At 41.5% G+C, this 24,057-nt stretch overlaps 1 protein-coding gene across 1 annotated transcript in view; it reads left to right on the top strand.

Moving 5' to 3' along the window:
- LOC126418438 (deoxyribose-phosphate aldolase) overlaps positions 1-24,057 on the top strand; it is a 167,502-nt gene that overhangs the window by 42,942 nt on the left and 100,503 nt on the right. Inside the window, exons 2-3 of the mRNA XM_050085197.1 lie at positions 4,140-4,330; positions 6,487-6,646. Coding sequence (XP_049941154.1) covers positions 4,140-4,330; positions 6,487-6,646 — 351 coding nt within the window. The remainder of the gene's footprint in view (positions 1-4,139; positions 4,331-6,486; positions 6,647-24,057) is intronic.

Genomic DNA, 24,057 nt, shown 5'->3' with positions numbered 1-24,057 from the left:
GGCTGAATACAGTACCATCAGGTTCAAATGGATGTAGGTTACAGTAGTTATGCAGAGATGAAGATACTTACACAGGATAGACCAGTGCAGAGAGCTGCATAAAACCAGCCTTCAGGCTGAAAACCGCTACAGGTGGTATGAATATTTCTTGCAGATGTTCCAGAAATTAAATTGATCAGTTTTAATACTGAGGGTTATTTTTCTAGTTTATTGGCAATCAGATTATAATTGTTGTCATACTTAGTAATGTCATGCTCTTTACTGTACAGGGAAATAATATTTTGTATAAATAATAAGAATTCTTCACAGAGCTAGTGTCAACATTTTGCAGTGTCTGTGTATGTAAGACATATCACACTTGCCCCCTTTTCCCACATACCCCTCCACTCCTTCCCCCTTCCTTCCTCTCCATTTTCCATAGTGCTGTTTTATTCTAAATGATGGGGGTATCAACCACAGATTATCTTACAGGGTGAACCATCACCAAATTATTAACATGTCTATATTCGAAACCAAATGAAAAATATTTCACTGCTCTTCCTCATGAAGTTCACCATGACATACATATGGAGTAAAGGGATTAACTTAAAAATGCAAATAAATAAATCTGAAAATGTAGGAATCTTAAAAGTGAGAAATAAGGATTTTGCATTTTTGAACAGACAGAACAAGAACATCTTCAGCAGGTTCAGTGCATAATTACATAGAGAGATCTTGAATATCAAAGTTTAAAAATTATTTTGCATTAGACTGGGACAAATAGAGGACAGAAAGCTAAAACAAGGTGAGCTAGAAATGATGGCAAGAACTTGCTCAGAATCACACACAAAGTTGTTGTTATGGTGCTAGTAGGGGGGAAGAGGGGGGGGGGGGGCAGGGGGGCAGGGGTAAGATATAGAGGCTGTAGGAAAATCCTTACCTCTGTTTACCTTTTGAATTTTTATTGCTTTCAGTACACATTATTTTTGCTTTCATAACCACAAATCTAAGTTACATCTATCTTACACTATTATTACAGTGTATAACCACTAATACACTCAACCTTAAATGGATTGTTGAAAATAAATTTAATCAGAGAGGCTGTAGTTAATATTCTCAATTGTATGCACATTCAATGCTGGTCATTATTTTTATAGCATAAATAGCTGAACCCACAAGTTTTTGCTGGTATATTGTATGGATTTTGAGCTTTAAGTTTCCTTGAATTTTGCACACTAAAATGTATAACTTTCTACAATCTGTGTTATTTATTTTTGAAATCTTACATTAAAAAGCTCAAAACAAGATTAATGTTTTCTGTGTTTTAGTGTGACCCACATGACAAAAAAACACCATTTACCACTTCCTCTGTTAATGCTTCTTTGGTTGGCTAAACAACATAATATTTTGTAGTATCTACAAATAGGACTGTTTGTGCCTTGAGCTTCAAAGTGAATATTACGGTAGATTATTGACTCGGGGGAAGATTAGTAATGTATCCAGGATGAAAGTCTGCAATATATCCTATGTAATTCCCCCCACCCCACCCCGAGCAGATTACTAGATGCTCTTCTGTGAAATATTTGAATAATACATGTAATTCACTGTGTCCATGCTCACATCCGCACCCCCACGCGTTCGCTTGCGTGCGCCCACCCACCAGAGAACATAATGGTATAGCTGCCAGGCTACCAGAGTGCCATCTGTGTTTCCATTTTAATAGGGGATGCTCACAGACAGAAGGGTCAGTGGGGCACAAATGTGTGAAACCAGCAGACAATCTTGCAATGGAGGTGCACTCTCGCTTCCTGCAGCCAACTGAGCAAGTTTGAAAGAAGTCAAATTGTGGCCTTCTGAGTGACGGGATGTTCCTTCTGGAGAATTGCCACACAAGCTGGACATGCTGCATCAGCCGTGGAACAGTGCTGGTATCAGTGGTCACATGAACATTCTCACACCTGTAGATGATGATTTGGATGTCCACACAGCACAGATGTCAGCCAGGATCATTGTATTGTAAGGCCAGCAGTGGAAGATCACACAGCTACCACAGCACTGATTAGAGAGCTTATAAGCCCAGATGTGTCAACATGAACTATTGTGAACCAGTTATTAGCAGTGGGAGTACAGGCATGGATATCTCTAGCCCGCCTTCCACTCATACCAAAGCATTAACGTACACAGCTCAATTGGTGTCGTCAGAGGATAACTTGGAAAATAGAATGGTGTGCCATGGTCTCCAGTGTTGAAGGCAGATCCAGCCTGTGTGCAAGTGACGGTTGTTTGCTCTTACGACTTAGACCTGGTGAACACTATAGAGGGATTCATCCAAGGTACACTGGGCCCAGCCCAAGCCTTATGGCTTGGGGTGCGATAAGCTACAACTCTTTCACATTTGGTGTTTATGGGGGGTATGGGGGTATGCTAACCAGTGCTCAATATGTGCAGAATATTGTTAGACCTGTCCTTTTGCTGTTCTTGCAACAGGAAGGTGATGTGTTGTTGCAACAGGGTAATACTTGCCCACACACTGCCTGTGAAACTAATTGTAATGTGCAAGATTTGCAGCAACTTCTGCAGCCAGCACAATCTCCAGACTTGTCTTCAGTTTAGCACATGTGGGATATGATGGGGCGAAAAGTGATTCATTTGACTCGTCAACCAACAACTCTTATAGAACTGCATGAACAGGTTGAGCAGACATGGCATAACGTATCCTAGAACAGTTTTCACCATCTGTGCGATTGACTGGATGCCAGAGTCAGTGCCTGAATTGTCACCCATTGAGGTTACACCATATAATAATATGGACATTTCAGCATGGGTAGATACCTGGTACCTCAGAACCACTTGTGCTGTTGATCTGTAAATGCAATCATTTCATGTACTCCATACGCACATTTGCAACCTCTAAGAGTGTGTGTGTGTGCGTGTGTGTGCGTGCAAGCGTGCGTGCGTGCATGCGAGCAAATGAAGTTTTACAAGGCTGCACATTTTAACGTATTACTTAATATATTATTGACCCCTATGAAGTTTAACTTTTGAGGTTATCAATGATTTTCCTGGTTTTTAGTAGGGCCATAGAGAAAATTTAATTTCATTAAAATTAGATTATGCTACTTTTTTAGTGTAATAATTTTCTTTCTGTTCTGGATAACTAACACAAGTTTTCTGGACTATTTTTAGTGATTCTTAAAACTATCAGGTACCCACAAATTTTATTTGTAATATACCCTTATCCTTTAATAAAATATTGAAAATAAATTAATAAAAATTAGCAGTGAAACCTCAGAAATAGTTAAGTTTTCTATTCAGGTTAGTTGAAGACACTGAAATGAGGGAAGGCAAAAGAAATGAACAGAAGACTAAAAATGATTGTCAGTGTTAATGTAAACTAAATAATGTTCTTAATACTAAGCTTTGTGTGTGTCTGGAAAGGAAAGTGTATGTTAATATGTATTAACTGCTTCAGTTTTGATGTATGAAATCAAGCTTTAACATATTATGAGAGATGGGAAAACAAATAAAAGCATCAGGGATCATACTGAAATGGAAGATTTATTTATGACTGGAATGAAAATGAATAGGAGGTGGCTGTCATATGTAACCAGGCAAATGGATGGCAGAAGGTCCCAGGAAGTTCTTTGCCAAATTCCAGGTGATATGAAAAGATTTGGACAACAGAATAAGAGTAAATGAAATTGTAAAATATACAAGATATCATGAATTGATATAGGTGAATACTGTGATATATGGCTATCTGAGGTAACTGACCTTGCTTTTTCAAAATCTGTTTGTAAAGATGCAATTTGTGTTATTCCAAGTGCATGGCAATTCAGAATTTTCATTAATAGACATTATTTTCATTCTGAAGTAACTGATGATGATTCAGCTTCTGTTCCTTTTTGTAGCTCACTTTCATTCTGCTTCTTAATATATCAGTTTAAAAGTTAGTCACAAATGCAGGAGAGTAAAACAATGAGCATATGAAAACAAGAGGGGCTGTTCAGTTCAAGTGACCTGCTAGTGAATTTCGATACAACTCTGAAATGTACTGAATTTCTCTGTAATTTGCCTGTCAGTTTTCTGATATGCTACCCACTGCAGCCTAAATTGGTATTTTTATGATTGGTGTAATCTGGGACATTCCATTTTTTCAGATGTTAAGTGGATCAACGAAGCAATTGTGAATACTTCTGCTATAATGCGTCAAGCTGATGACATTCTTTCTCGGAGGTCACTCAAAGGTGACCATGAAGCAGCATGGCTTCTCAGGGCAGTCACTTGTATTGACCTGACTACATTGTCTGGTGATGACACTGCAAGCAATGTTGAACGCCTATGTGTAAAGGTAATATTAATATGTTTTTGTAGCAAGTCAAAATAAACCTTAAGAAAGAAGAGTCTACACCAAATATAAATCAGATTTTGAGAACGCGTTTACAGGAGTTCCATATCTGTTCAGAGGACTGAATGTTCAGTGGCAGTACTTTAATTCTGTTTACGCATTTCAGGACAACCGCAATGAATGTAATGTTAATAAATGTGACCTTTGTGACTACTGTTTTGATCCTATGATGAGTCATCTGTAATGTTATATGCAGAAAACATGTATACTTGCAGCTATAATGTGCAGGAGTAGAACTTAGAGTGACATTTAAAAGTTCAAGAAATCTCTTTCATTACTTTCAGTTCTTCTTCCATGGATAGCTGTCATAAGTCTGTTACCGTATGAGATCAAAACTTCACTACACACCCATAATTCTCTTAATTCATGACAAAAATGAATAAATTCATTTATTGTATAAGCTAAATGATCATTAGAATGAAACTAAAATAAATAAATAAAAAAACACAAAAAATATATCAACTTATTAAATTGTACCAGTGATGTCCACACAGATGCTGTGATCCACTGAGTAGGTGACACAGTGGTTAATGCTCTGAACACACATCTAGAAGGAACTCGGTTAAAATCTCTACTGGGCTCTTTTGAGTTAGATTTTCTGTGAATTCCCTAAGTCTCATATGGTAAACAAGAAACTTGGTTGCATTCATATGAGCAAAGTAAGCCATAAGCTGCGAATTACAGTTTTGAGAGAATTGAAGCCCCATGAAGATAAAAGATAATTAAATGTTTTAATAAATTGCCTGTTTAGGGAAACAAACCATATACTTGAATGGTTTAGCTTCCATTTGTGAAGCTGTCAGAAGAGGCTAAGAAAAATGTAAGGAGGCAAATTGTTGAGAAATAAGTTTCAAGTAAAAAAAATTTCAAAGAAAGTAGTGTGGAAGTATTTTTTCTACATTTAATTTGTTGCTTCTCTCAGGAACACACTCGTAATATCCTTATTATATTTTAGGTATGATATCTGCTTGTTAAAATGACAAAGAAAATACACTGTGTACTATCACCATATTATTTATTTGTTTGTGACATGTTTTATAGCTTGATTCTCTCACCTGTCCATCTGATTGTGAGGGAACAAGACTGTGAAATACATCTTGGAACAAATAAACATTGTGACTGGTTGTATGCAGGGGATTTAGTTTTTCATTGAACATATTGTAACACTTTCAGTTATTGGACGTACTAATGAGCAGCAGCATGCCATTAGTAAAATTTCATTGGAAGTGTCCAGGACATGCAATAAAACTGCTGACGATAAGACAGTCAGCTGTAGTCTATTAAAACTTTAAAAACTATTAATTTTTTATATTCTGTGCCTTTTCACATACATGAGGAATGTATACAGCTTCAGTATTTGCTTATGGTACTCATATGAAGTTTCTTCTTTTTCATTCAGAAATGTGCATGGAATCTGTCGGAGAGAAATAGTAGTGACCTTCATGAGGCATATTTCTAGTATAGCATATTTGGTGATTTCTGGTCCAAGATGCTGGAGTTGGTGGTCATGTGCGCATTAGGTGTGCTTGCTTTTGTGTATGAATGGTGTGCATGTGTTCCTCTTTTACTGATGGAGGCTGTGGCCAAAAGTTTATGTAAGTGTCTTTTAATTGTGCCTATCTGCAACTTAACATGTCTTCTTTACAGTAAGTAGCAATCTATTTTTCGTACATTGTTGATACCCCTACCTGGAGTTTCCATTGTTTGATTAATAGAGTTGATAGGAAAAAATAGAGTGTTGTTTGGATGAAGGGAAAAAAAAAGATGAAGGAATACCTCCTTGACTCAGGGTCTAAGTGATCTGGCCCACCTTTCTACACTTCTGCAATCAGTGCCTCTTTCCTGAAGAAAAACTGTACAAATTCTGAAAGCCAGGATAAGTATTATTTTCTGTTTTAAGTGTTTCTGTCAACAGTAGTAAGATTTTCATCTTCTGAAGGTAAGTACTGACCAATGATTCTTTCCTTGTCATTTAATGGTTTTCTGAATTGTATTTTGTCATTGGCACAGCAAAGAAAAAAATGCTTTTAACACAATTGAATCTGTTAGATTCTACATTTTCAGGAGGATATTTAGTATATGAGTCATACTTGTTTTAGGCATGTGACCCAATAGCTACTGATCTGTTGGAAGCTGCAGGATTTTCCAGAGACAATGGAATAACAACAGCTGCAGTTTGTGTGTATCCAGCAAGAGTGCCAGATGCAGTCCGCACATTAACAAGATTAGGTTTTAGCAACAGAGTTGCTGTGGCTTCAGGTAATATTTAGTGAGATAAAGAAATGTACTTGCATGATATTTGTATATACTTATTAATTCACCTGTGTGCACAGATATCACATGAAGGAGAATCTTTGAGAAGGAAAGTTGTTACTCACCATACAGTGGAGATGCTGAGTCGCAGATAAGCACAACAAAAGGACTCTCACAATTAATGCTTTTGCCCATTGGCCTTCTTCAGCAATAGACACACATATACACGCCCCTCCCCCCCTCCACACGCACTCCCTCTCCCCCACCCCCACCCCCCACACACACGCACTCCCTCTCCCCCCCCCCCACACACACACTCCCTCTCCCCCCCCCACACACACACACTCCCCCCTTCCCCCCACACACACACACTCCCCCCTTCCCCCCACACACACACACTCCCCCCTTCCCCCCACACACACACACTCCCCCCTTCCCCCCACACACACTCCCCCCCTTCCCCCCACACACACTCCCCCCTTCCCCCCACACACACTCCCCCTTCCCCCCACACACACTCCCCCTCCCCCCCACACACACACTCTCCCCCTCCCCCCCACACACACACACTCCCCCTCCCCCCCACACACACACACTCCCCCCTTCCCCCCACACACACACTCCCCCCTTCCCCCCCCACACACACACTCCCCCCTTCCCCCCCCACACACACACTCCCCCCTTCCCCCCCCACACACACACTCCCCCCTTCCCCCCACACACACTCCCCCTCCCCCCCCACACACACACTCCCCCTCCCCCCCACACACACACTCCCCCTCCCCCCCCCCCCCCCCCCCCACACACACTCCCCCTCCCCCCCCACACACACACTCCCCCTCCCCCCCCCCACACACACACTCCCCCTCCCCCCCCACACACACACTCCCCCTCCCCCCCCACACACACTCCCCCTCCCCCCACACACACTCCCCCTCCCCCCACACACACTCCCCCTCCCCCCACACACACTCCCCCTCCCCCCCCACACACTCACCTCTCCCCCCACACACTCACCTCTCCCCCCACACACTCACCTCCCCCCCACACACTCCCCCTCCCCCTCCACACATCCTCCTCCCCCCACACACTCCCCCTCCCCCCCCCCCCCAGACCCCCCCCCCCCCCCCCACACACACACACACTCCCCCGCCCCCTCCCCACAAACACACTCCCCCTCCCCCCACAAACACACCCCCTGCCCCCCCCCCCCACACACTCCCCCTCCCCCCCCCCCCCCCCCCCCACACACACACACACACAAAATCCCCCTCCCCCCACACACACTCCCCTCCCCCCCCCCCACACACTCCCCCTCCCCCCACACACTCCCCCCCCCCCCCACACACCCCTCCCCCCCCCACACACACACACTCCCCCTCCCCCCCACACACACACACTCCCCCTCCCCCCCACACACACACTCCCCCTCTCACACACACACACACACACACACACACACACACACACACACACACACACACACACACACACACACACACACACACACACACACACACTCACTTCCCCCCCCCCCCCCCCCCCCCCCCACACACACACACACACACTCACTCCCCCCCCACACACACACACACACACACACAAACTCCCCCCACACACACACACACAAACTCCCCCCCCCCCCCCCCCCACACACACACTCCCCCCCCCCCCCCACACACACACACACACACACTCCCCACCACCACACACACACACTCCCCCCCCCCCCCCCCCCCCCCCCCACACACACACACACACTCCCCACCACCACACACACACACACACACTCACACTAACGCAACTCACACACATGACTGCAGTCTCAGGCAACTGAAACCACACTGCTAGCAACAGCACCAGTGCATGATGGGAGTGGTGACTGGGTGGGGGTAAGGAGGAGGCTTGGATGGGGAGGGGGAAGGATAGTACAGTGGGGGGGGGTGGACAGTGAAGTACTGCAGGTTAGACGGATGACAGGGGAGAGATGGGGAGGGGGGGGGAGGAAGTAGTGGAAAAGGAGAGAACTAAAAAGACTGGGTGTGGTGATGGAATGACGGCTCCGTAGTGCTGGAATGGGAACAGGGAAATGGGCTGGATGGGTGAGGACAGTGACTTATGAAGGTTGAGGTCAAGACGGTTATGGAGATGTGGGACGTATTACAGGGAAAGTTCTCACCTGTGCATTTCAGAAAAGCTGGTGTTGTTGGGAAGGATCCATATGGCACAGGCTGTGAAGCTGTCATTGAAATGTAGGATATCATGTTTGGCAGCATGTTCAGCAAGAGGATGGTCCACTCGTTTCTTGACCACAGGTTGTCGATGGCCATTCATGCGGACAGACAGCTTGGTTGTCATGCCTACGTAGAATGCAGGACAGTAGTTGCAGCTTAGCTTGTAGACCACATGACTGTTTCACCGGTAGCCCTGCCTTTGATGGGATAGGTGATGTTAATGACTGGACTGCAGTAGGTGGTGGTGGGAGGAAGTATGGGATGGGTCTTGCATCTAGGTGTATTAGAGGGGTATGAGCCATGATGTAAGGGATTGGGAGCCAGGGTTGTGTAAGGATAGATGTGTATATTGTGTAGGTTCGGTGGACGGTGAAATACCACTGTAGGAGGAGTGGGAGGGTAGTGGGCAGGAAATCTCCCATTTCAGGGCATGACAAGAGGTAATCAAAACCCTGGCGGAGAATGTAATTCAGTTACTCCAGTCCTAGGTGGTACTGAGTTACGACGGGGAATGTTCCTCTGTGGCCAGACGGTGGGACTTTGGGAGGTGGTGGGAGACTGGAAAGATAAGGTCTTTTTACATTCCCGTAACCCTCATAGCCCCAACCTTCATAAGTCACTGTCCTCACCCATCCAGCCTCTTCCCTGTTCCCATTCCAGCACTACACAGCTGTCATTCCACTACCACACCCAGTCTTTCTATTTCTCTTCTTTTCCATTACTTCCCCCCCCCCCCCCCCCCCCCCTGTCCTCTCTCCACCACACCCCTACCCTCTGTCTAAACTGCAGCACTTCACTGTCCACTACCCCCACCATACTATGCCTCCCCCTCTCCATTCCAGCCTCCTCCTTACCCCCACCATACTATCCCTCCCCCTCCCCATCCCAGCCTCCTCCTTACCCCCACCCAGTCGCGTCTCCCATCATGCACTGGTGGTGCTGGTCACAGTGTGGTTTCAGTTGCCTAAGACTGGATTTGTGTGTGTTAGTTGTGGTTGCATGAAGTGATGTATCATGAACTTCCAAAAACTACAATAAAAATCAGCTATCACTATCATTAACAATCTTCTATGCTCCATGTTTCCATAAAATAAGCTAGTAATGAATATTCGATAATGTGGTATGAAATTATGTGTACAAAAATTTGTTTGCACATTCTAAAACCAGTGTAAACCATACAGGTTTTGCCAATGAGGGTAGGATGTTAAATCTAGAAATTTTTTTATGGCCAAGCCCCCCCACCTCCACAGAGGCAAAAAAAGAGATATCAGTGTCCACATACATGCAACTTCTCCATATACTACCAAAATGTGCAGTCAATAACAAACGAGCTTGCAGAAATCGAGCTCCTATTCACAACAGACCTACAATATGTAAATGTCATTTGCATTACAGAACATTGGCTGAAACCAGACCAAATTAGTTCAGCTAGCATACCTGGTTACACATTAGCTTCCCAGTACTGCAGGAAAAGCCAGAAAGGTGGAGGTGCTGCCATATTTATAAAAAATTCTGTAAACTATAGAAGTTTTGACCAGTTTGACCACTTAAATAAAGAAAACGATTTTGAGGCAGCTGTAAATGAAATTCTAGAAACAAATATAATCATAACATGTATCTATCATTCTCCAATAGGCAATGTTTGTGTCTTTCTAAAAAACCTTGAAATACTCCTAAACAGACTTCACCAAAACAAAAAGGTACTAATTTTATGTGGTGATTTCAATGTTGATTTCCAGTTACAGGGCATGTGAAAGGATCCCTACTGAATCTCACTAACTCATTCAATCTGAATCCCACAGTAACATTCCCCACAAGGTGCAAAAACAACACCAAAACCACACTTGACCAGATATTTGTAAACTGTTCCTACCACAGATTCGAACCTCTGGACACAGGCTATAGTAATCACTGTGGCCAAGTCCTATGCCTTACAAATGTTCTCCCCTTAGACTGCAACAACAAATACACAACTAAAGTAAGAAACTACAGCAATGAAAACATGAAAATCTTCAATGATACCTTAGATGCAGAAACATGAAACAAAGTATATGAAGCAGACGATACAGACAACAAAATGGAATCATTTCTAAACACATTTCTATATCACTTCAGTATTGCCTTTCCTCTTAAACTCAAATGCATCACATCAAAAGAACCCAATAAGAAGTCATGGATAGCAACTGATATAAAGATTTCCTGCAGAAGGAAGAGAGATCTGTTGAAGTATCTAAAAAATAACTCCACCATCTGCACCCCATCTGAAGAAAGATATGCCAAGCAATATATCAAAATCCTTAAAAAAAGTCATAGCACTAACAAAGCAAACAGCAAATGACAACTATGTGGCAACATTCTCAAACAAAACCAAGGCAGTGTGGAACATTATAAGGAACAAAACAAATCAACAGCCACGTAAACATGAAAACACTATCCTGATCCACAACAACACCAGATTTACTAATCCACAAGAAATTGCAAATATTTTCAACAATTACTATGAAAATATTGTGAAAAATTTACAAAGCTTCAACAAACCCACACCCAACAGACAAAACAAAGTAACAACTCCTGTAGAATCTATATTCTTCTGGGGAAACTACTCCTGAAGAAGTTGTACTAAGTGCAAAGTACCTCAAGAATAAATTCTCATCTGGAATCGATGACATCCCAGATTTTATCATCAAAAACTGCATAAACAAAATAGCTCTCCCACTCTCAAATGTGTACAACTCATTGTTGATGGCAGGTACATTTCCAAAATGCATGAAAGTGTCTAAAGTTATCCCAGTCTTTAAGAAAGGTGAAAAACTCAACGCAGAAAATTACAGACCCATATCGCTGTTACCTGTGTTTGGTAAACTTTTGGAGAGATTAGTTCACCAAAGACTAATAAATTTTCTTGATAAGAACCAGATACTATCTGATGCCCAGCACAGTTTCAGTAAAAACAAATCCACGACAATTGCCATATATGAGTATTTACACTCTACCCTAGATGCTCTAGACAAAAAACAAAAAGCAGTTGGAATCTTCCTAGATCTGTCCAAGGCATTTGATGTCATAGACCACAAGATTCTTCTCAACAAACTGGAGTCATATGGCATCAGAGGCATCCCACTAAACTGGTTCAGCTCATACCTGACAAATAGGAAACAAAAAGTGTCAATAAAACATAACAACCAAGGACATATCGAAATGTACTACTCTGACTATTGCAATATTACACAAGGTGTGCCCCAAGGCTCAATACATGGACCAGTGCTCTTCCTTGTGTACATAAATGACATACCGTCAAACATCAATGCCAGCACCAGTACACTCTTCGCAGATGATACCAGTATCCTCATAACAAGCAAAAATGAACATGAACTCCAAGAAGCCATAAATGGAAATACAGATGAACTTGGTGATTGGTTTGAGAAAAACAAGCTCATAGTTAACACAAAGTAAACCACTTACCTAAACTTCCACCTAAGGTCAAATAAAATTATGCCTGATATGAAATTACACGGCTCCCAAATATCCCCAAATACAGAAACAAGATTTCTAAGCCTATGGATTCAGGATAATCTAAAATGGCAAAAACATGTTAATAAAACTAATAGTAAGCTAAACCAACTGTGCTACGCCCTATGAATCCTCGCATACTGCACGAGCCCATAAACTGTTCACACAGCCTACTATGCACAATTCCACAGTGTAATGCAGTATGGTATTATATTCTGGGGAGACTCTACACATAGCCCAGACATTCTCCTCACCCAAAAGAGAGCTTTAAGAATAATGAACAAGGCAAAACTGACTGATAGCTGCAGACCTCTCTTCCAAAAGTTGCTCATCCTACCCCTTGGCAGCCTGTATATACTAGAACTACGCAAATTTGTAAAAAGTAATATTATAAAATTTAATAAAAATGTAAATGTCCATGACTGTGGTACTAGACAGAAAATGGAACTCCATGTTAAAGAAATGTGCACCTCTGCCTTTAAAAACTCTCCCTTCAACAAAGGCATTAAAATATACAATAGCCTGCCATCAGAAATAAAAAACAGTAAGTCCCTGACTGTATTTAATAAAAAATTAAAATCATTCCTACTTGATCATTGTTTCTACAGTGCAAGTGAATTTCTGCTCCACATGGGTGGAAAGAAACATGAAACAAATTGCAGCAAAGAATTTTGTAAAGAGTAAAACATTAATGCAAGTATGTGCAAAAATCTTGCATCTACATCATCTGCTACTAAGCAAATTAAGTGCAGAAAGAATGTCCAACCAGGTACTGTTGTGTATATGTGTTAGAGGAATATAGCACTAAAATACAAATGTGTAACAGAGTATGTAATTTGTGTGTTCATAAATTTGTGTGTCCATAACTTCTCAGAAAATACAGGGTGGCGCAGATGGATCGGGTGGTTTTGAAGTGGACTGTACGTCTGGAGGGGGGGAGCCAGGTGTTCAGCGACTTCGTCCTGTGGTGGGGGGGGACGGGAAGTTTCAGTTGCAGGCTGGCAGTCAGTCGCGATGGCTACGTGGTCCGTTGAGCATCGTGTTTTCGCAGTGGAAGAGTTCATACACAATAACGAGTCAATTGTTGCTGTGACGCGTGCCTTTCGCCGGCGTTTCAACATCCCACCTCGCGGTAGTGTTCCTAAGCGAGATACGATATTGAGTTGGGTGCATAATTTCCGCACTACTGGTTCATGTGCTCCAAAATGGACGCCTAGACCGCCAACAATAACAACGCCTGAGAACGTGGAGCGTGTGAGACGCGATGTCACTGCGAGCCCACGTCGATCAACGAGACGTCGTGCTCAAGCTCTTGGAATGTCACGTTGGAGCCTTCAAAGGATTCTTAACGAAGAACTGAAATTCCACCCCTATAAAATCCTGTTGGTACAGAAGATTCTCCCAACAGACCATCTTCAAAGACTTCAGTTTAGCCAACAGATGTTGGAGTTATTGGAAGATGTAAACCTGATTATCATGATGTCTGACGAGGCTCACTTTCACATTAACGGATACGTAAACAAGCAAAATTGCCGTTACTGGGCCGACACTAACCCAAGAGATCTACACCAACGGCCTCTCCATAGTGACAAAGTGACGGTTTGGTGTGGGGTTTCTAAGGTAGGGATAATTGGTCCTTACTTTTTTGAAAATGAAAGGGAGCAGGCGGTTACTGTTAATTCGCAGCGTTATGTGAACATGATTGAAGATTTTCTTCTCCCACAACTTGAAGAGAACAATTACGACATGGGCAATATGTGGTTCCAACAAGACGGGGCAACTGCACATACCGCTAGGATATCAATGCAAGCTGTACGCGCTCTGTTCCCTGGCCGTTTGATTTCCCGTAATGGAGATGTCCATTGGCCCCCTCGCTCGCCGGACCTCACGGTATGTGACTTTTTCTTATGGGGCTATTTAAAAGCAAGGGTCTACATGAACAAACCCCGGACCATTCAGGAGTTGAAGGCAGCAATTCACACCGAAATCACATCAATTCCTGGTGATGTGCTTGAGCGGGCAATGCGGAACGTTAAGGACCGACTCCAAGAATGCGTCGCTCGAGAAGGAGGGCATTTGATGGATGTAATTTTTAAAAACTAACATTACTATTTTTTTTGTTAATAAACTTCCATTGTAACTACACGTTTTGCACTTTATTTCAATCCAATACCTTTACAATTGACAGTTTGACAAGTATTTTAAAACCACCCGATCCATCTGCGCCACCCTGTACGTACGTAAGCTCATGTTTGTGTAAACTTCCGGCATATTACTTCATGCCAGCAAATTATCACAATGTCCTACATCAAATGTATGTTTGTGCATCACCATGTGCATGTCATGTACAGTATTGATTCATAGGACAATAAATAAATAAATAAATAACACTTTTGAGTAATCTGTCACAGAGTGCTGTAACAGTGTAGCTCTGAATCAATTCATAAAATCAGTTCAAAGTTTTAGTTGTAGATTGCATTTCCTTAACAATTAAATGAGGAGTTTTTGCAAACCATAGAATTTCTAGAGTAGGAAATAGTACTTATCTTGAAGAATTCGGGGGGGGGGGGGGGTGTCCATTGTTCAGTTGCTGTTTGTTCATTCAGCGTATTGCTTTCTTTGGATTTTTCTGTGTTCTTAAGCATTTCTCGTGGGGTTTTTTTTTTTTTTTTTTTTTTTTTTTTTTTTTTTTTTTGGGAGGGGGTGTCTGTCTGAGGGATTTTGGGAGTAAAGTTGGGGGGGGGGATAAAACAGAGTTATTTGGATAATTTTCTTCATTTATTAATTCCAAATAACTCACAAACAACTAACTGCAACTTCATTACAACTTGAGCTGACTCACACTTGAACTAACATCTACTGACCCCCACCCCCACATATTATTTTATCATAAAATAGCTGCTACGGTGCCTTAATCAAAACCTGAAGTACGAAATCCCAACTGCCCTGCCCCAAAACTAACTTGTGCCACAACTATCTGCATTGGCCTAACACTAGTCGTTATATAGAAAAGTTAGAATTCGTGGTCTTACAGTATTGTTATAATTAACATATTTGTAATTTACAGTGGAGAAAAACTTTGTAAAAAATTTTTATGCGTGACAGTATGCTCAACAAAAAAAAGCAAAGACAGCTTTTATATAAATAGTTTCGCAAAATATTGAATCTTTTGATAAATTTTGTAAGATGAATATTTTTAACAGTTAATGTTACAGCCTGTAAGCTTTCAATAAAAATAAAAAGTATAAATAATAATAAAATAAAACAAATAAATATTTTACTTGCTTACAGTAGTGGTAAATCCAATACTAAATCTTTGACATTTTGTATGAAATATTGTTCTAACTCAAATTAAAGACTTGTAACTTAAAGTTTGTTTACAATCTGAACAAAGTTTTGTCATTTGATATGTTAGTATCAAATTACTATCCACTGAAGTTTTAATTACTGCACTTCGTAACTCAGTACAATGATGAGTGTAAGCTGAAAATTGGAACATAGTCATACATACATTTTCAGATAACAAAACTTTTGTGCATTGTGAAAGACTTACTACTATTGGTGAGTCTGTCTGTTACATTACAGTAGCCAGCTGCAGGTGATAGATTTTGTTGAAATAATAGATTCTGTGTTGTGTCCCTTTGTGTGTTCTAAATGGTTCAGAATGACATTACAATGGTCAGCAGTGCAGTGTAAGGTGACAGGCTCAACACAGCCATCAATCCTCACTGCTGGTCGCTGCTTGCCCATGTAGAAACGATCCCCAACATTGGCATGGAAGGTACCTTGGAAGCTGGTACGGAGAGTCTTCTGATCATAATTTATTGAATTATGAATTTGTATAAGTAAAAGGAGTTCCACCATGGAGTTACTATATTTATATATTTCGCAGTTGGTTTCAAAGGATTTTAGCTAGATTTTCAGTGCAAATTATTCATCTGTGGTTTTGTAAGGAGTGAAAGTATGGCAAGTCAGAACAATGGCCGGCCGGAGTGGCCGAGCGGTTAAAGGCGCTACAGTCTGGAACCGCACGACCGCTACGGTCGCAGGTTCGAATCCTGCCTCGGGCATGGCTGTGTGTGATGTCCTTAGGTTAGTTAGGTTTAAGTAGTTCTAAGTTCTAGGGGACTTATGACCACAGCAGTTGAGTCCCATAGTGCTCAGAGCCATTTGAACAATGTCCTGTCGACAGGCATGAAACTAATGCAAACCATTGTGAAAAATGTTAATGAATGGTTCCATATTCAAATATGAAAATCAGTGATGCCCATTCACCAACTTCTGAAGCAAGGTGCATTGTATTTTAAAAGACCTCCTTGCTCTGTTGGCATCAATAATAGCAAAATCAACACACAGGACAAATACAGGCATTTAACACCAATGCAGCTATTTGTGCAGTAATAGAAAATAAGCAAGTGGCTGTTAAAAACAGAAAGCTACTTAACTCTGGACTTGTAGATGTTGTGTTCTTCTTTGGCAGGTTGTCTAGTTCAGTGATCTCGCTTCCTACTACAAGTATAAGTTGTTGCTTTCATATACGTATGGTGAAATGAAATGTATTAATGAAGCCGATGTTTTTAATGTATGTTAATTCATTCAATTCACAGTCCTCATCACACATAATTTGAAGAAAACATTAAAAAAAACTATATTCAGTACAGGTCAGTATGCTTGCATCTGTCTTATTCCATCTTAACTGAACAATACTAGATTCCAGAGTCCAGCCAACCGTGCCATCACACAACTACAACTGACTCACAACCTGACTAGACACAGACTGCTAAACAAAATTCAGCAATGAAGATGCCATATCTCGTAGCTCACAGATATTTGAATGCATCAATATTTACATCCAAAGATATGTTTACAGTATTGATATGATCAAAATTATTTCTAAGAAGGTATAAATATATTTAACATTTCATAAAAGCAATGTTTGTAGGAAACAGTAAGTGTTATATTAGTATTGTGAAGCTCATTACTGTAACCTTTGTAGTATCATAATCTACAGTACTTCGTGAAAAATGTGCTATGATCAGTAGTTCCATTACAGAATGAACATGTGTATGTCAAAGACAGCCAAGTATCCTATAGATCATCAAGAAGTCATGCAGCTCCATTGAAGCTAAATCTTACTTTAGAAATTTGTGATTGGGCATAAATGATTTTCATACATGTTTAGCAATCATCTTTCACCATTTTCATGCTCGTTGGAGGAATATTGGGTGATTTCATCTCGAATCATAAAGGTCAAGAGTGAATGTATCACATCTTCACTATTTGTAAGTTTGCTGAAAAAAATATATGTTGATGTTCCGCATTATACCTCTCCAAAACTACAATATTTAGATTTTTTGATGATTTGTTAAAATGCTACAGACCTCTCTAAATGAGAATATTTGTGAAAATATTGTAACGAAAGGGAAAATTGAGAAATTGTAATAAAGAAACCAAAAGTGATAGAGATCTGAATTTATTTTCAATAAATACTTTGTTCCCAATACTACTATGAGACATGATAAAGACATACATACTTCTGAGCTTTTCTTTTATGAATAAACTATGTAAATTTGTAACTTTTTGTGAATTTCAAAATTGTGTTTTGAAAATATGAATAGACACAGGGTGTGAACTGTCTTGAGAAATGATAAAGTGGAAGGACTGCTGTCAGCTATGACATTAGTGCATGGAATTCTTAAACTAACAGAATATTTGTACATGAGGATGAAAGAATCTGAAATTTTTTAAATATTTATAAATTATTTTCTCCAAAACCCCATCCTAAATGTTCAAAAAATTTCATCATATTGTGGGTGATAATCAAACCTGCATATACTTAGAGACATTTATTTACTTGGAGTAACATTGGAAGAACAGTTCTAAATTAAAAGAATAAACATCAAAATCAGCTACTCGTCCAAGGAACAAACAATGCACGTGACTGATCGGTCTCTTGTTCCCACTCAGCCCCCGCCCCCCCTTAAAGTGCAGAACACTTCAGATGTAGGGGTACTTAAATTTGACTTGTCGTCCAGCTCTTGTATGGATGACCAGTTGATGTGTCTGTGTGAGCACAGGTGTGACTGGTTTTTCTATAGTCTTCTGGCATCTTGGTGTTGACTCTTCAGTTCAACTGGGTGCAGGCTCACCTGACCCTCGATCATCCTGAACTGGAAGAGTGCTTTTGTGCTTCAGTGATGGCAAGGTCCATGATGGTTTCACTCTTTCAATGGACACAATGACAATTTTTCCATTTTGCGAGATGTCTATAGCATGGGCATTACGTCGCAGTACTTGGTAGGGCCCAGTATATGAAAGTTGTAGGGGAACCCGAATGGCTTCTGTGCACAATATGACATGTGAGCAATCTGCCAATGCTTTGTGCATGAAGACTGGATGTTCACCGTGGTAGGATGCCGGTGGCCCTCTCACCCTTGCCACATAGCCATGAATGCGTTGTATCAGCAGTAGTAGCTCCATTTATGGTTGTAGTGGTGCCATTGTGAGATAGTCGGCAGGAATTCTCAATGGTTCTCTATAAACCATCTCCGCCACTGATGCGCCTATATCCACCTTATATGCAGTTCGTAAACCTAGAAGTACTAGAGGTAGCACCTCTGTCCAACTCTGTGTCATGAGGGCCACCTTCAGTGTTCTGTGCCACCTTTCCACCATCCCTTTGCTTGCTGGGTGATAACTGGTTGTGTGGTGATGCTGGAATCCAAACAGTGTAATCAGTTCATTGAACGGATTAGATTCGAATTGCCGACACTGATCTGTTGTAATATGTAGGGGGCATCTGAAACATGCTAACCAATGTACAATAATCGCCTTTGCTATTGTCTCAGCTGTGACCTTTGTCACTGGTGTAGCCCCTGCCCATCTTGTGCATCTGTCTACTGCCATGAGCAAGTATTTATAACCCTCTGAGGGTGGAAGTGGTCACACTATGAGGGCAGAACTGGACACACCTCTGCATGAACATGTCATCCTACTTTACAATGAAGGCATGTGCAACTCCAATTCCTGGTATCCTTTTTAATTGATGGCCACACATACCATTGAGTTAGCAACTTGATAGTGGTGTTTGCACCTGGGTGCAGGCCGAAATGTGTCTTTGTGGGCACTGTCAAAAGACACTTTGCAGAAATCCTGTGTAATGTATGGTAATGGGCTCTGTTGTGATATGTTGCACCATATTTTTATCTTACTTCCTGGCACTTCTATTTGTTCCTGCTGCAACCCTGTGTGTCAATCTCTTAGTAAGTCTTGCAACTCTTGACCTCTCTCTTGTGCTGTGGTGAGTTCCTCATAACTTAAGATGCTGACTAAGCTCATACTCGAGGAAAAAAATCAGCGACTATGTTCTCTTGTTCTCTGTGCCTCTAATATGCTGTTATCTCCATAGTGAATTGGCTGATGAATTCTGTGTTGGAAATGCCGTGGCAAACATTTGTCGCTGATGTTGTGGAAGGCTGACATGATAGGTTTATGATCCATGAAAACTGTCACTGGTCAGGCTTCAGTGGAAGGGTGAGAATGTCTCACACTATCTTTTATGCCAGTACCTCCATACCGTAAGTACTCCATTTTTGTCTGTCTGTGCTGCCACTTCTTTGGAGCAAAAAAAAAAAAAAAAAAAAAAAAAAAAACTAACTCAAAGGCTGCCAATGTCCATTCACTTCTTGATGTAGTGCTGCTCCAATCTTGACTTGGCTGGTGTCTACTACAGTATTCAGTGGTGCACCCAGCACAGTGTGGGCAAGCAACACTGCCTATTCAAGGCCAGTTTGTAATTGGCTGAAAGTGCTACTCATTTCTGGTGTCCATTGTAATAGTCTCTTGCCCTTGGCATTCTTACCCTCAAGCGCGTCCATTAGTGGTATGTGGGTGGCAGCTGTTACTGGAAAATGATGGCGATAAAAATTTGCCACGCCTAAAAATCATCTAAGTTGCTTATAGTCCATTAACTTTGGTAGATTACACGATGTGGCAATTTTTCAGGCAATGGTCGGAATCCACTGGCCGAGACTCTGTGGCCTTGGAAAGTTACCTCACTTTTGCGCATGATGGACTTGTCTTCATTTAGCACCCCTCCATAGTTACACAACCTCTGTTGCACTTCACGTGTATGCTTGTCATGAACTTGTGCATCAGCTGTGTAATGGCAGAATTGTACAGCCATAGCGGAGAGCGCCAGAGCCGCCGCGCTGTGCGCTTATCACGCGGAATGCTGACGGGAAATGCAATCTGAGTCACGCGCCGTGGCGTGTACACAGCCACCAGCTACAAAGAACAGTCTGAGACTGGCCAGTTGCGCGTAATGCATTGTCGCACCACCATTTATTAATAAATGGTAAAACTAAGTTTTCTGTGTTCCACATTCTGCACTGCCCTGAACTACCGCCCACGCATCCCATCCTAACAGCAAATGGACGCAATAACATTTTACTCGGCCATCCAAGAGACCCCGTTAGAGCTGAATATATTATGTCATGTAAATACGCAAAGCAAAATGGCAAGCCTTGTAACACTTTGCCAATGAATCTCTGCCAAGTTTGAGCTGCATTTTTAGTACCAAATGGCATAAACAAAAACTCACAGGCCAAAAGGTGTAATCTCTGCTGCCTTTGCAACATCAGTATGTGCCACTGGGATCTGATTGTAAGTTTTCTGGCATTCCAACACTGAGAAAACTTTTGCAACTGACAGAGAATAGGTAAATTCTTGGATATTAGGTATCAGGTACTTACCTGGGAATGTTCTTGCATTTAGCCTAAGGTAATTGCCACAGGGGTGCCATGTGCAATCCTTTTTGCGCACTAGGTGTAATGGGGATGACTGTGGGCTGTTTGACCTTCATATAACACCAGCACAGAGCATATCCTCAAATATCGCTTTAGTCTCAGCCAACCGTCCTGGAGATATTCTATAGACGTGATGTGAAACAGGCGGACCTGGTGCCGTGCGTGTATAATGCACTGTATAATGCTTAACACTGCTTGGCTGCACCAACGTATGCAGGATCAACTGTTTACTTGCATCATTAATTATTCCTATTATATTGTCCACAGAACCTATCTGAATTACCTTTACCCTGTCACATTGTGTCCCAGTCATAAGGCAGGGATTAGCCAAGTCTACAGCCAGTGCAAAGTGCAACAGAAAATCAGCACCTTATATGGGTTTCGTAATATCTGCAACAATGAAACTCCAGTTGTATGGAGTAGGAAAACCAATGTCAATCATCGTATCTTTGCGCCCATACATTTTGATGCAGGTGTTGTTCACAGCTAACAACTGTAACGGCTCCTGCATTGTCTTCTAAACTGTGCCCACAAATGGAAGGGTGCTGACCTCTGAACCAGTGTCTGTTAAAAATCTTAAGCTTGAAATTCAATCTCTTGCTGAGATTCATCGGAAATGTAGTAAGTGTGCCATCGTGGGCCTTACCTTAGCCATGTGTCAATCTGTGCATTGCTGCAATTTTACCCTTCTTACGTTAGCGGCGCTGTTTGTGAGTGCCACAGCCTGTGGTGCCTAATTCGAACTGCCCTTTCAATTTGGGTATTTATATGGTTTCATGCACTTTGTAGCATGGGTGCCAAACACTCTGTGGTACCAGTTAATATCATCGGCAGTTGTTTGACTTTGAGTGGTGTCTGACGGCTGTAGATTGGATGAATAAGGTGACCATGTCCTCTTATCGGCGTCCGTCTGTAACTTCAAGTTCTTTAACTGCATGACAATTCGTCCCATTGTGGTCCATTAACTCTCAGTTCCTCAGCGATGACCAGTGATTGTCGACAAGATGCAGCGGCACAATTCAGCATCAGCTCCACCAAAAACTGTGATGCATGATTGTCACCTTCTGTTGTGATGCTCATATATATCACTGCTACACACGTCACAGCAATTGACTCCAATGTGGCATATGCTGTATCAGCTACTTGTAGGAATTTATCCAGTGGTTGTCCTTCATACGGTATACCATAGATGGAAGCTGTTGTCACCAGATATGTAGCAGCATCTCATTAGATATTATGCTACAGTCTACTATCACTTGCAAATGTATCCAAAATTCCGACAGGTCTTTGTCCCCATGTTACTCTGGGTAAAGCACTTATGAAACCCTCTGCTCGGGTAGCTTCGTGCAGTGAGTGATTAGCGAAGTCTTCAGGGTGAGGTATGCTTGTTGATGGGTTGGGTGTAGAATCACATCGGAAACTATTGTTGTTGCTTTCTGATCCTAATTGCTAATTGCCAGCATAAATTGTTCATGGTACTCAGTGATCCGTTGTTGTGTGAAAATGCTTTCCAAGATCGGAAATCATATGTCCAGTTATATGGGTGAAAATGGAGGTGCCCGCAATTGTAGGTGTGGTGCAGTTGGCGCGAACAAATGTGCAGATGGAAAATTTTTGACGCGGGTGTGCGCTCGTGAAGCTGTAGTTATCGCTGGAGTATGTGACCTCTTCGTGTCCATCTTGCTGTCATTTCTCGGCATCAACTGTTCTAAAATTCAATCTCTTGTTTCAGGTGCAGGATCTCATCACCAATGGTTTGTAAAAAAAAATTATTTGCACCTTCCATGTTTAAAGGATGTAATCCGAAAAAATGTTGTTGCAACTTAAAACAGTGTTTGTTTTCAGGGTCACCAATTATGTAGGTCAGAAATCAAACCCACATATACATAGAGACATATATTCACTTGGAGTAACATTGGAAGTACAGCTCTAAACAAAAAAAGAATAAACATCGAACCATCGAAATCAGCTACTCGTCCAAGGAACGAACAGTGCACTTCACTGGTTTCTCTCTGGTTTCCACAGTATGTTAGTTGGTCGTTGTACAATGTACAGTCAGAGTGGCTAATACTTGACCATAAAAAATGGGAGAACCTTTTTTTAGGTAGACCTAGCTCTACTCTCAAGGTCAAAAAAATCATGGACTCTTAAATATTTAAACTGATCACTAATTGTAAGTAAATGTCATGCAAAACTGGTATTACTGAAACAAAATAATTACTTCACAACATTATGAGTAAGTGGGAAAACAATTCATAATTTTTTTTAAATAGTTTTGTAACAAACGTGACACATAGAATATTTAAACCCATTTTCTTTTTATGATATTATTCACAAATTATTATCATTTTGTCATGATTTTACTTCACAACTTTCCATGAATTAAATTTGCTCACAATGTAACAGTCAACACTGTGCTGTTGAAAACAGTTCCTTCCCCCCCTCCCCCCCCCCCCCCCCTTCCCCCCACCTGTTCCTCATTGAACTTGTATAGCTGAGCAGAATTTGCACACCGACAAGGATGATCCAACAAGAGCAGTTCTTGGGAAATGGGAACTGCACACTGATCTTTTGATAATGGCCATTTGAAAGCATTAGCAGGACCAAGAGGTGTCATACAGGAGACATTTATACAGGGTGCCACAGAAAAATTGGAACATTTCCACAAGCCGATAAAACCAGAAGTGATGAAGGAAAGAAATTGCATTCATAGTAATTGAAACCTTACAACTTTTCCATTTACAAAACATTGATGGCAATTATCATTTTTTAAAAGTTACGTCCTTCAGATGGTGTCTTCCTATATTTAAACATTTCTGAAATCTGCTGTTGACATTTCTCATTGACTGCTGCAACATCTCAGCTG

Source organism: Schistocerca serialis, chromosome 9, assembly GCF_023864345.2.
Source record: "Schistocerca serialis cubense isolate TAMUIC-IGC-003099 chromosome 9, iqSchSeri2.2, whole genome shotgun sequence".
Classification (NCBI taxonomy): Eukaryota; Metazoa; Arthropoda; class Insecta; order Orthoptera; family Acrididae; genus Schistocerca; species Schistocerca serialis.
The sequence above is the reverse complement of the archived record's forward strand: the minus strand, read 5'-3'. Positions and strand labels throughout refer to the sequence as shown.